Source organism: Pristis pectinata, chromosome 22 (genome assembly GCF_009764475.1).
Source record: "Pristis pectinata isolate sPriPec2 chromosome 22, sPriPec2.1.pri, whole genome shotgun sequence".
Taxonomy (NCBI): Eukaryota; Metazoa; Chordata; class Chondrichthyes; order Rhinopristiformes; family Pristidae; genus Pristis; species Pristis pectinata.
Genome location: NC_067426.1, coordinates 35,520,862 through 35,535,310, shown reverse-complemented (window position 1 = coordinate 35,535,310; position 14,449 = coordinate 35,520,862). Strand labels below are relative to the sequence as shown.

The window sequence follows — 14,449 nt, the reverse complement described above, 5'->3', positions numbered from 1 at the left end:
CCCAGAAATTACTAGGCTTACCCATGGCCCTCTATTTTTCTCAGCTCCATGTACCTATCTGTTAAAAGATCCTATCGTATCCGCCTCCTCCACCATTGCTGGCAGCCCATTCCACGCACTCACCACTCTTTGAGTTAAAAAACTTACCCCTGACATCTCCTACTCCCCAGCACCCTAAACATGTGTCCTCTTGTGACAACCATTTCAGCCCTGGGAAAAAGCCTCTGACTATCCACACAATCAATGCCTCTCATCATCTCATACACCTCTATCAGGTCCCCACTCAGCCTCCATCGCTCCAAGGAGAAAAGGCCGAGTTCTCTCAACCTGTTTTCACAAGGCATGCTCCCTAATCCAGGCAGCATCCTTGTAAATCTCCTCTGCACCCTTTCTATGGCTTCCACATCCATCCTGTAGTGAGACGACCAGAACTGAGCACAGTACTCCAAGTGGGGTCTGACCAGGGACCTATATAGCTGCAACAATACCTCAGGGCTCCTAAATTCAATTCCCCGATTGATGAAGAACAATACACCATCTGCCTTCTTAACCACATAGTCAACCTGTGCAGCTGCTTTCAGCGTCCTATGGACTCAGACCCCAAGATCCCTCTGATCCTCCACACTGCCAAGAGTCCTACCATTAATACTGTATTCTGCCATCATATTTGACCTACCAAAATGAACCACTTATCTGGGTTGAACTGCATCTGCCACTTCTCAGCCCAACTTTGTATCCTATCTATGTCCCGCTGTAACCTCTGACAGCCCTCCACACTATCCACAACACCTCCAACCTTTGTGTCATCCGCAAACTTACTAACCCATCCCTCCACTTCCTCATCCAGGTCATTTATAAAAATCACAAAGAGTAAGGGTCCCAGTACAGATCCCTGAGGTACACCACTGGTCACCGACCTCCACTCAGGATACAACCCTTCAACAACCACTCTTTGCCTTCTGTGGGCCAGCCAGTTCTGGATCCACATTGCAATGGATCCCATGCCTCCTTACTTTCTCAATAAGCCTTGCATGGGGTACCTTATCAAAAGTCTTGCTGAAATCCATATACACTACATCTACTGCTCTCCCTTCATCGATGTGCTCAGTCACATCCTCAAAAAATTCAGTCAGGCTCGTAAGGCAGGACCTACCCTTGACAAAGCCATGCTGACTATTCCTAATCATATTATACCTCTCCAAATGTTCATAAATCCTGCCTCTCAGGATCTTCTCCATCAGCTTACCAACCACTGAGGTAAGACTCACTGGTTTATAATTTCCTGGGCTATCTTTACTCCCTTTCTTGAATAAGGGAACAACATCTGCAACCCTCCATTCTTCTGGAACCTCTCCCTTCTCCATCAGTGATGCAAAGATCATCGTCAGAGGCTCTGCAATCTCTTCCCTCACCTCCCACAGCAGCCTGGGGTACATCTCATCCGGTCCCAGCGACTTATCCAACTTGATGCTTTCCAAGAGATTCAGCACCTCCTCTTTCCTAATATCTCCATGTTCAAGCTTTTCAGCCTGCTGCAATTCCTCACTACAATCCCCCAGATCTTTTTCCGTAGTGAATACTGATGTAAAGTATTCATTAAATACCTCTGCTATTTCTTCCGGATCCATACACACTTTCCCACTGCTGCACTTGATAGTCCCTATTCTTTCGCTTCTTATCCTCTTGCTCTTCACATACTTGTGGAATGCCTTGGGGTTTTCCTTAATCCCGCCCGCCAAGGCCTTCTCATGTCCCCTTCTGGCTCTCCTAATTTCCTTCTTAAGCTCCTTCCTGTTAGCCTTATACTCTTGCAGATATCTAACATTACCTAGCTCTCTGAACCTTTTGTAAGCTTTTCTTTTCCTTTTGACTAGATTTATTATAGACTTTGTACACCACGGTTCCTGTATCCACTCTTGACTTCCCTGTCTCATTGGAACATGCCTATGCAGAACTCCACACAAATATCCCCTGAATATTTGCCACATTTCTTCCGTACTTTTCCCTGAGAACATCTGTTCCCAATTTAATCTTCCAACTTCCTGCCTGAGAGCCTCATAATTCCCTTTACTCCAAGTAAATGCCTTTCTAGTCTGTCTGTTCCTATCTCTCTCCAGTGCTATCGTAAAGGAGATAGAATTATGATCACTATCTCCAAAATGCTCACCCACTGAGAGATCTGATACCTGACCAGGTTCATTTTCCAATACCAAATCAAGCACAGCCTCTCCTCTTGTTGGCCTATCTACATATTGTGTCAGGAATCCTTCCTGAACACACTTAACAAACTCCACCCCATCTAAACCCCTCACTGTCTAGAGATGCCAGTCGATGTTTGGGAAATTAAAATCTCCCATCACAACAACTCTGTTATTATCACAGCTTTCTAGGATCTGCTTCCCTATCTTGATCAAGTCTTGTCTTCTTGATCAGTGTTATTTGTGCAGACTCAAGAAATATCACCTCCCTGTGGCACCTTGTGTTGTTCTCTTTAACTAATGACCTTATTTTTTGATTCTTGAATGGCACTGCCATTACTCTGAAACTCCTGAGAGATGGCCTTCTCCTACTGCTCAATGCGATTACAGACTCTTCTGCTGCACTGCTGGCCATTGAGGTTTGCCCTATTATTCTGAGTTGGCCAAGTCAGTGTTCAAACTTGGGCTACTCGTAATGGTTTAACATTTACTGTCCTTGATTCAGACTGTGCCCCTGGGATACTTATACTGGTGTGTTTCTCTGGGCAGTTACTTTGCTTTGCAGCTCCATTCTCAACCTTTGTGGGCACTTCTGTGATTGACACCTTCTGCTTTCATGTTTCACTACCATCATGGTGAAACACCTGCTCAGTTGATGACCTGGAGCGAAATCGACATCTGTCCAGGCCTTGCTGGCAAACACTCACAGTCCACATTGTAAATCCATCACTCTGAGAAAAAAGGCCTCAGTATTCTCTCCCTGCCTCAAAGGGTATATTCGTTGTTGATATTACTCACTCACTTCTGGAGATACTACGCTGCCATTTGTTGCTGTAAGCCTGTGCTGCCGTACCCTTTGCTCTATTTCACAACCTTCTCTTGGTCTCCTCAGGTTGCAACACCTGCATGCACAGACCAACCTTCTGGCTCGCCTCTTCTAAGAAATACCTAGCACCTAACTGCGTGGGTCTTTTCGGCCCAGTTTCATACTTATTGTCTGATGTACTGTTGTCAAATTGGATATTAGTGGCACCACTGCATTACCTACCTTGATCACCACACTTCTTCATGGAAAGAACTGCCAATATTCACTTCACTGTCAGGCTGTCTTGTATTTTCTCATTGTCACAGGTAGTTGTATATCAGCTTTTGAACTATTATTTTCCATTAGCATAGCTGGATCTGCAGCCAGTTACCCTAGCCTGCCAGTGCCTACAGGCTGGAGACATCTTGTCACCTCTCAAACCGACCTGACCAGTGGTCTCTTGGATAGGACTGTGCATCATGAAGTGTTAATGCCTCCTGGATCTTCTAGCTGCCTAATGTTATGATTCTTTCAAAAACCAAGTCACTCAGTCCAAGTGATTCAGTCCGATCTGTGCCAATCTGATCATTGCCATTGCATGCCCATGACCCATGATAAGCATCTGGAGCCATCTAGCTCCAACAGTTCACTTGGCATCTCTCTCTTGCTTATCTGCCCAACACTTTTTACTCTATCTCAATGAAAATTGTTCAAAGTATTTAAGACGTGTGTCCTCAGAGTCAGAGTTGTATAGCACGGATTTGGGCCCTCCAGCCCACCACTTCCATACCAACCTTTTTTGCCTATCTGCACTAATCAGTGCATTAGGTCTGTATCCCTCAATGCCTTGCCTAGTCAAGTGTTTAAGTGTCTCATAAACATGGTGATTGTATCTGATTCCACCACCTCCTAGGATCATGCATTCCAGATATCAAACCATTCTCTGTGTGAAAAATTTTCCCCTCCAATTCCCTTTAAAAGTCCTTTCTCTCAACTCTTGTTTTTGATATGCCTAACATGGGGGAAAAGATTCTGACTCCCTGCCTCTTATAGTTTTATATACCTCCAGCAGGTCACCATTCGGCTTCTTTTGCCCCAGGGAAAACAAACCTGACCTATCCAATCACTCCCCATAACTAAAGTTCTCCAATTCAGACAACATCGTGGCGAATCTCCTCTGCACTCTCTCCTTGCCTTCATAGGCAAGCATGCCATGTGCCACCTTCACCACCCTATGTTGTGTTGGCATTTTCAGGGAACTATGGAATCGAATCATTGGGTTCCTCAATTTGACACCATTCCATATTACCTGACCGTTTACTACCTATATCCTATCCCTATTTGACTTCACAAAAAGCACCACCTCACACTTGTTGGAGTAAATTCTCCCTGCCAATGTTCTGCCCAACTTTCCTTCTGATCGATATTGTGCTTTAGCCATAGACAACCTTCCTCACTATCTGCATCAATTTTCATGTCAAACTTACTGTTCAAATAAAGTTCCTGCTATTGATCCTTGTGGTACACTGCTGGTCACAGACTTCTAATCATGAAAGCATCATTCCACCACTATCCTCTGTCTGCTATCTCCAAGCCAATTCTGTGTCCAATTAACCAGCTTACCTTGGATTTCATGTGCCTTAACCTGTGCTGTTGTGCTTACATGGCTTGAGCCAACATCCCAAATGATACCAATAAGGTGTCTGGTTGCTGCCAGTGTTGCTACTTGCAAAGGCAAAAAAAAGAGGTAGAGAAATCAGCCAAATATCCCTTTATTGAAGGTGGTAAACTCTCAACTAATCTCAGTGACTAATTACAGCAATATTTCACAAGGCATAATGCATGGTGCACTCAGTTCTTTAAGATGCACTTAAATTACGTACTTTACACATTCTCTCTGTTTTTGGTAAGGTACACCATGTCCTCAAATTTGTAACAATACAAATTTTTTGTTGCTGTGTTCCCAAGAAATTTATTGGGCGGCATGGTAGCGTAGTGGTTAGCGCGACGCTATTACAGCGCCAGCGATCGGGGTTCGATTCCCGTCGCTGTCGGTAAGGAGTGTGTATGTTCTCCTGTGTCTGCGTGGGTTTCCGCCGGGTGCTCCGGTTTCCTCCCACATGCTAAAGACGTACAGGTAGGTTAATCTGGGGTTTAAAATGGGCGGTGCAGACTCGTTGGGCCGGAAGGGCCTGTTACCACACTGTAAATAACATTTAAAAAAATTTTTAAAATACTGTGGAGTAAGAATTCCTGAATTGTATATAGGATAGTTTTATGGATCAATATGTTGAAAACTGTTACGGACTCAGTGAAAGTCCCTTTAAGATAGAGAGTGTGTGTGTATGTGTGTGTGGGGCGTGCTTACGTCAATAGAAGATAAAGGACGTAATGACGTTGTTGAAGAAGTCAGAAGAAGAAGAAAGAGAGAGAGAGAAGGGAGAGAGACACCAGCCTGCTTGTTTTCTCTATCGATGGATGAGAAACAATAACTGTGTTTGCCACTGAAATCCATGTATGGAAGTTGGAAGTAATCCGGTGGAGTTCACTTTGTTGCTGACCTGTAGAAGGAAACAGGTATTTGTGTGTGGACGACCACGGTTCGGATGCTTTTCGGGGTGAGGAAGTCACTACCGAGTAAACACTGAAGTGTCGTTTGGGTTCCATCGTGGAACATTTGGATTTCGTATGTACTCTCTCTATGTTTTTCTACATCTACATCTTATCTTCAGACAACGGTGGTTGTTGAAGAAGCCCTTGCTCATGTTTCACCTTATGGCTTGCGGAACTGAACTTTAAGAACCATTCAGGAACTGGGAGTTTTGGACTTTGTCACACACACACATGACGAGTTTAGTTTTGGGGTTAACGTTCGAGGTTTAACATTCTTGAATTCTAACATACTAACATTTTTTTTTTACTTTTATTTTACGTATTATCATAAGTAGTGATTAATAAAATAGTTTTTAACACTGAATCATGCTCAGTGTGTTTCTTTTGTTGCTGGTTTGTGACAAAAACCAACTACAGAGCAGACCATATTAGAGTGGTTGGTGTGTTATGTGAAAAACTTAATTAACAATCTTGTGTGAGGTCCCTTGGGGATCAGAGACCATAATGGAATTCTTCATTAGGATGGAGAGTGATGGAGTGGATTCTGAGATTAAGTTCCTGAATATAAATAAAGGAAACTATAACAGTATGAAAGTGGGCTAAAATAGATTATGGAATGTTATTTGTGGGGTTGACAGTGGATAGGCAATAGCAAATATTTAAGAGGCATGTGGATGAACTACAATTTTTCATTCCTGATTGGAACAGAAATAGAACTGGAAGGGTGGATAGCTAACAAGGGAAATTAGTGATAGTATTGATCAAAGACATATGAATTTGCTCTATGAATCAATAAAGCAGTGAACCTAAGGACTGGGATCAGTTTAGAACACAAAGAAGGTTCAAGGGGTTAATTAAGTGAAGGAAAATAGAGCATGAGAGTAAACTTGCATGGAGCATAAAGACTAATTTTAAAAGCCTCTCTAGAGGAGAGAAACGTTAGTGAAGACAAATGTAGGCCCTTGACTGTCATAAAGAGTCATAGAGTTCTACATCACAGAAACAGGCCCTTTGGCCACCACATCCATGCTACCTTTTTGCCCATCTACGCTAATCCTATTTGCCCATATTAGGACCACATCCTTCTATGTCTTGCCTTTTTAAGTATCTGTCTAAACACCTCTTAAAATTTAGTAATTGTATCTTATTCCACCACCTCCACTGGCAGCACATTGCAGATATCAATCAATCTCTGTTTAAAAATCTTACCCGTCAGATACCATTTAAAACTCGTACTTCTCACCTTAAAACTCCTCCTTGTCTTGGGAAAAAGATTTTGACTTTCTACCCCACTTATGCCTCTCATAATTTTATATACCTCTGTCAGGTCACCCCTCAGTCTCCTTCACTCAAATGAAAATAAACCCAGCCTATCTAATCTCTCCATTACCAAAGTCTTCCAATCCAGGTAACATCCTGGTGAACCTCCTCTGCACTCTCTCCAGTGCAATCATATTGCAGAACAAAGAAACTGCAGAACAAAGAAATGGCAGACCTATTTAACAAAAACTTTCATGCTGTTTTCACAAAGTAGGACAGAAATAATCTCCAACAATATTAGGGAACATAGAACAGTGGAGCATGGGAACAGGCCATTCGGCCCACAATGTGCCAAACTAAGTAAACTAGTAATTAAATGCCTAACTAAACTAATCTCTTCTGCCTCCACAATAGGCTCCACAATCTCTTATGCCTCTATCATATCTGTCTCCACCACCACCCCTGGCAGCGCATTTCCAGGCACCCACCACTCTCTGTGTAAAAAAAAACTTGCCCTGCACTTCTCCTTTGAACTTACCCCCTCTTACCGCAACTGCATACTCTCTAGTATTGGACATTTTGACTTTTTGAAAGAGATATTGGCTGTCTACTCTGTCCATGCCTCTCATAATCTTATAGACTTCACCCAAGTCTCCCCTCAGCCACCACCGCTCCAGAAAAAACAAGCCAAGTTTGTCCAACCTCTCCTCATGGCGCATGTCCTCTAATCCAGGCAGCATAATTATTGTTCTAATTTCCCTTCATACATCTCGCCCTGCCCATGCCAATAATCAGTCTAGCTCTCTCCATAGCAAGAACATCCTTCCACAGATAAGGAGATCAAAAGCACACAGTGCTCAAGATCCAGCCTCACCTAAACAATTACAGTAAGACATCCCTCTGTCTGTACCCAATTCCTCTCACTATGAAGACCAATATGCTATTTGTCTTTCAAACTGCCTGCTGCACCTGCATGCTTACTTTCATCAGTAAATTTGGTGGCATTTAGCTGAGGGTCATCCAGGTCTTGTTGTACCTTCCCCTTTCCTAATCATTCAGTTTGTAATTTGCTGCCTTGTTTTTGCCACCATGCTTTAAGCAGTTGTGTTCTTTTCTTTTATGGTTCTTTTTCAACTGCAAGGAGGAAATAGTGTTACTCATCATCCAGTATATTTCACACACTTTGCCAGGTCTAAGACTATTTTTCCCAATCTTGCTTCTTGAAGTCTGCATACAATCTTATCACAGATCACTGTGTCCCCTAAATCTTCACACCTTGAAATGAAATTTCAATTTGAAACATCAACTGCAAATCAGTTAAATATGTATGCAGTTCAGTCTGATTTCTAAAAAAAATTGAATCTGTCCACAGTTTTATTTCGTGGAGAGTTTCAGTTATTTTTAATCTTTCTGAACCTCTTCCCATGTTTCATTGGAAGCTGTGTTCCTCAGTGTCCTACAAGGCCATGGCTCGAAAAAATTTGTGAAAGCACAATCCTTTAAATTTACAATAGTATTTTAGCATCACCAAGACCACTTCTGGTGAACTAACAAAACTCAAAAAGAGAGAAGTAACCTGTAAATAATTCATAATAATAGAAAAAAGTGGAAATATTCAACAGGTCAGGCAGTACCTGTTGAAGGAGAAACGGTTAATCTTTCAGATCCTGGGCCCTTCATCAGAACTGGGAAACAGAGAAAACAAGTAGGCTTTAGGTAGCAGAGAACCTGAAGAGAGATGAGTAAAACATGGGGATTCAGGTTGCCTTTAAGTAGCACCGGAATCCTTCATCGTCATTTATAATTCAATTCAGATTTATAGGGTGTGGGTTGGCATGTGACATTTGAAATTGCATTAGGTTCAACAAATGTCAATATCTGGCTACAATTAAAAACAGGGAACTGATTGAAATACCAGGTATGGCAGCATCCCTGGGGGGAAACAAGGTTAACATTACAGATTAATGGCATTTCATCGATCTGAAACATTTAGCAAAACACAAAGCAGTGGAGGAAATCAGTGGGTCAGGCAGCATATATGGAGGGAAATAGTTGATGTTTCAGTCGAGACCCTTCATCTGGAACTGAAACATTTACTCTGTTTCTCTCTCCACAGATTCATCCTGACCTCCTGAGGAAATCCATAATTTTCTGTTTTTATTTCCAGTTTTCAGCATCTCCAGTTTTTTGCTTTCAAAATCTATTTGCTCTACTTGGTGTTAGCTTTCCTTAGATGGATGCATGCAAACTCTTTAATCTAAACAGCATTTGGTACACATCCTGTCAGAAGTATGTCAAATTTCATTTTCAAGCATTCAGATTTCATTTGAATATTATGCCATCAGATTTGTTGTTGAGCGACATGGTTCCTAAAACAAAATAGGCACTGCTGTGCACGGTTTCTTCTTCATGACTTTTGGTTCATTGATTGAGGTCAAATAATACTCCCTCTGGACTACCTGAACTCTTTATGTTTTTTGAGGTAAGCACCTCAACATCACAAAGTAAGATTATTCACTTACGAGAATAATTGCTTTCATGAGGTAAAAATATTTAGTTAATGTTGGTGTTGGGGAATTACTCAGGTTGTTCTACGCAAGGACAACATGAACACAGTTAACAAAACAATTAATTTTAAACAATTAATTTTAATCTGGTGGGAAGTTAACAGAACTGGCTATGGACATGCTTTTGGGGAGTAAGGACAACAGGGTGTAAAATGTAAAATTCCCCATGCCTTACTGATGTATTACCCTTAACATATTCATAATTTATACCATGTGTTCAGTTCTTGCTCTTTATTTCAACAGTGTCATTTCTTTACAAGAGATTTCCACATGCAAGACAGTTGTTTGATTTTGATGATGGATGAAATTTGAGTTAACAACTTTTCATAAAATACTCCTGTACACAAATCATTTGTAAACACTGCTGGTGCAGTTGCAGACAGAGTCCTCAAATGAATTAATTATATTTTATCATTTTTTTTAGCTGATGGCAAATGGGGTCCATGGAACCACTGGAGTTTGTGTTCCAAGACATGTGACAGTGGTTGGCAACGACGCTTCCGGATGTGCAAAGGGACAAGTGTCAAAGGTTACCCATGTGAAGGATCAGGGGAAGAAGTCAGGACATGCAATGAGAAAAGATGCCCAGGTAAGGAAAATTATATTTCATAATAATGAATACAGTAATATAATATATGATTTATTTTCTCTGTTTACTTGCTTTCATCCTCCTCTCTTCACAAATATGCTTTTTACCTCAATGGCTAAAGGAATATAGAGTCGAGGAAACAATTGCCAAATTCTTCATGAAATCCAGTCTGGTAGTGATCCCTAATGTACTTTAAGGAGTGGATCCATTTTAAGAACTCAGATGGGTGGGAGGTTCAGGGGAGATGTCAGAGGGAGGTTTTTCACCCAAAGAGTGGTTGGTGCACAGAATGCACTGCCTGGGGTGGTGGTGGAGGCAGATACATTGAACAGGTTCAAGAGCTTGTTGGATAGGTATATGGAGGAACGTGAGATAGAGGGATATGCGGGAGGAAGGGGTTAGGTAGTGTGAGGGTGGTCTGATGGACGGCACGACACGGTGGGCTGAAGGGCCTGTTTTGTGCTGTATGGTTCTATGGTTCTAAATCAGATACTTTACCCCAGGTTCCCTTAAAAACAATGCACGAACATCATAGACGTTGGTCTCAAACAGCTTATTTTGGTGGAGAGTAAAACAGAAAATGCTTGAAATACTCAGCAGGATGGGCAGAATCTGTGGAGAAAGAAAACGAGTTTGGATTTTAGCTTGGTGGGATTTCATCAGCTTTATTTGTATCGGTGGAATGCTGTTTAGAATCTAGAACTGAGAGGTAACTACTTAAAAATAAGGAGTGACATACTTAGGACAGAGATGAGGTGAAATTTTCCCCCTCAGAGGGACATTATTTGGAATGCTCATCCCCAATGGGTGGCAGAATCTTGGAATATTTTTAAGGCGGAGATAGATAGATACTTAAAATGCATGGGGTGAATGCAGTTAGACAAGAATGTGAAATTGAGGTTACAGTCACATAGTACATGATCTAAATCAGAGTGGCTTGAGGGGCAATGTGACCTACTGCTCCTCCTAATTTCCAAGAACAATGTTTCTGGAAACTATTGTGTTCAAAGTCAGAGATGACAGAAATCACACACCTGTAGGGTGACACTTCTAACTGTGGAGATCAAGGTCACTGACACCTGAGGTCCTTAGCTTCCCATTCACTCCAGGTTGCAGCTGCTAATTCATGCTATATTTCACAATTTGATGGGATTTTACTATAGGCCCTCCAACAACCAGCAGAAATTTGAGGAGCAAATATGTAGGGAGTGAGGTGTAGGAATAATAGGGTTGTAAAAGTAGGTTATTGTAACTTTCCTGATATTGACTGAGTCTGCCATAGTGCTAAGGGATTAGATGGGCCAAAATTTGTTAAGTGTGTCAAGAAGAATTTTCTCGAGCAATATGTAGAGGACCCGACAAGGGAGGTGGCCACACCTGACCTCCTCTTAGGAAATTAGGCTGGACAAGTGGCTGATGTGTTAATGGGGGACAATTTGGGACCAGTGACCATAATTCTATTAGTTTTAAAATGGTTATGGAAAAAGATACATTAAAGTCCTAAATTGGGGCAAGGTTAATATTGATGGCATTAGAACTTGCAAAGATTGATTGGGAGAGGCTGTCAGCAGGTAAACAGACATCTGGCAAGTGAGACGCTTTTAGAAGTGAGATAGGGAGAGTTCAGGGCCTATATGTTCCTGTTAGAGTGAAGGGCAAGGGTGGCAGGATTAAGGAAGCTGGTTGATGGAGGATATTGAGGCTCTAGTAAGGAAAAAGGAAGTAAATGTCAGGTACAGGCAGCTGGAATAAAGTGAATCCCTTGAGGAATATAATGGTTGTAAGAGTACACAAGAAGAAAATCAGAAGGGCTAAAAGGGGACTTGAGATATCCTTGACAGATAAGGTAAAGGATAATTCTAAAAGATTTCATAAGAGCAAAAGGGAGACATCAGTGTGGTCATCTATGTGTGGAGCCATGGGAGATGGGAGCGGTCTTAAGTGAATACTTCTCATCTGTATTCACCATGGAGGAGGTCAGGAAAGCTAGTGAGTTCAGGGAAGAGAACAGTGATGTCTTGTAAGATATTGGCATTACAAAAGAGGAGGTGATAGCAGTCTTAAGACACTTAAAGGTGGACAAACCCCCAGAACCTTACCAAGTGTATCCTAGAACATTGCGGGAAGCTAGGGAAGAAATTACTGGGGCTCTGGCAGAGAGTTTTATATCTTTGTCAGCCATGGATGAGGTACTGGAAGACTGGAATGTGGCTAACGCTGTGCGTTTATTTAAGAAGATCTGCAAGGATAAGCCAGGGAACTACTGGCTCTGAGAGACATAATCTGCATGTGGAAAGGCAAGGACTGATTAGGGATGGTCTGCATGGCTTTTTGCGTGGGAAATCATGTCTTACAAATTTGATTGGGTATTTTGAAAAGGTAACCAATAGGACTGATGAGGGCAGGTCTGTAGAATTTGTCTGTAAGGACTTTAGCAAGGCCTTTGACAAGGTCCTGCATAGTAGGCTGGTCTGGAAGGTTAGATCATATGGGATTCAGGGTGAGTGAGCCAATTGGATACAAAATTGTCTTGATGGAAGGAGTCAGAAAGTCGTAGTGGAGGGTTGCTTCCCAGATTGGAGGCCTGTGACCAGTGGTGTGCTGCAGGGATCAGTGCTGGGTCCCCTGTTGTTTGTCAATGGAGGAGAATGTAAGTGGCATGATTAGTAAGTTTACAGATGACACCAAAATTGGTGGTGTAATGGATAGTGAAAGTTGTCTAAGGTTATAATTGGATCTAGATCAACTGGGAAGGTGGGCAGATGGAATTTAACTGAGACAAGTGCGAAGTGATGCATTTTGTGAAGTTAAAACAGGACAAGACATACACAGTGAACGGGAGGGTCCTGGACAGTGTTGTAGAGCAGAGAGACCAAGGGGTATAAGTACATAGTTCCTTGAAAGTGGCAACACAGTTAGATAGGGTGGTGAAGAAAGCATATGGCACGCTAGCCTTCATTGACCAAGGCATTGGATAAAAAAGTTGGGATGTCAAGTTACAGCTGTACTAGATGCTAGTAAGAGTGCACTTGGAGTACTGTGTGCAGTTCTGGATGCAATACTATAGGAAGGATGTGATTAAGCTAGAGAGGGTGCAGAAAAGATGCACAGAGTTGTTGCTTGGACTAGAGGGCTTGACTTATAAGGAGAGACTGGACAGGCTGGGACTGTTTTCCCTGCAGCATAGGAGAATGAGGAGTGACCACAGAGGTTTATAAAATCATGAGGGGCATATATAAGGTGGATGGTCACAGTCTTTTTCCTGGAGTAAGGGAATCTAAAACAGGAGGTGAGGTTTAAGGTGAGAGGAGAAAGATTTAAAGGGGACCTGATGGGCAAATTTTTCACACAGAGAATGGTGGGTGTGTGGAACACTTTGCCAGAGAAAGTGGTAGAGATGAGAATACCTACAACATTAAAATACTTTTGGACAGGTATGTGGATAGAAATCGTTTCAAGGGACATGGCCCAAACACAACAAATGGGACTAGCTTGGGTATGCACCTTGGTTGGCATGGACGAGTTGAGCCAAAAGGTTTTGTTTTCCATGCTATATAACTCCATGACTCTATGATCAATATCATAGAGATGGAGACACAAGAGACTGCAGATGCTGGAACCAGGAGCAAAGAACAAACTGCTGAAGGAACTCAGCAGGTCAAGCAGCATCTGTGGAGGGAAATGGATAGTTGATGTTTCGGGTCAAGATGCTTCCTCTTGACTGAAAGAGTTGAGGGGAGATAGCCAGTATAAAGAGGTGAGGGGAAGGGTTGGGGCAAAAGCTGGCAAGTGATAGGTGGATCCAGATGAAGAGGGGTGATGGGCAGATGAAGGAACGAGGAGTGGAAATAGTGACAGAGGCCGGGAGGTGATAGGTGGAGGCAACAAAGGGCTGCAGATGAGGTATTCTGATAGGAAAGGAAGGTGGAGCATGGATCCAAATAAGGGAGGTGAGGTGGGCAGATGGAAACAATGCAGGGAGGTAACTCAGTGGAAGGTGTGTGTGGGTTATGGGCAGTTGGAGTAGGTGGAGGAGGGAAAAGAAACTGGGTGATAAGGTGCTGGGGGGCAGGATGGTGGGTGTGTGTGGGTACTGGTCTACTGGGTAGACCAGAAGGAGAGAGAAAGGGACAGAGGAGGAACAGGTTACCTGAAATTGGAGAACTCAATGTTCATGTTGTTGGGTTGTAGACTACCCAGATGCTGTTGCTTGAGTTTGCATTTGGCCTCACACTGGCATTGGAGGATGCCGAAGACAGACAGGTCAGTGTGGGAATGGGGAGGGGAATTAAAATGGCTTGCAACCGCACGGTAGCGTAGCGGTTAGCGCGACGCTATTACAGTGCCAGCGATTGGGGTTCGATTCCCGTCACCGTCTGTAAGGAGTTTGTATGTTCTCCTGTGTCTGCGTGGGTTT

General features: G+C 42.7%; 2 protein-coding genes across 5 annotated transcripts in view; both read left to right on the top strand.

The window, feature by feature from the left end:
• adgrb2 (adhesion G protein-coupled receptor B2) overlaps nucleotides 1–14,449 on the top strand; it is an 898,475-nt gene that overhangs the window by 412,300 nt on the left and 471,726 nt on the right. For all 4 annotated transcript variants that reach the window (XM_052036166.1, XM_052036168.1, XM_052036167.1 and 1 more), the window contains one exon: nucleotides 9,868–10,032. In XM_052036166.1, coding sequence (XP_051892126.1) covers nucleotides 9,868–10,032 — 165 coding nt within the window. The remainder of the gene's footprint in view (nucleotides 1–9,867; nucleotides 10,033–14,449) is intronic.
• Nucleotides 5,772–14,449, top strand: part of LOC127581629 (uncharacterized) — a 28,291-nt gene continuing 19,613 nt past the window's right edge. Inside the window, exon 1 of the mRNA XM_052036164.1 lies at nucleotides 5,772–5,880. The gene's annotated coding sequence lies outside the window, so the exon portion shown is untranslated. The remainder of the gene's footprint in view (nucleotides 5,881–14,449) is intronic.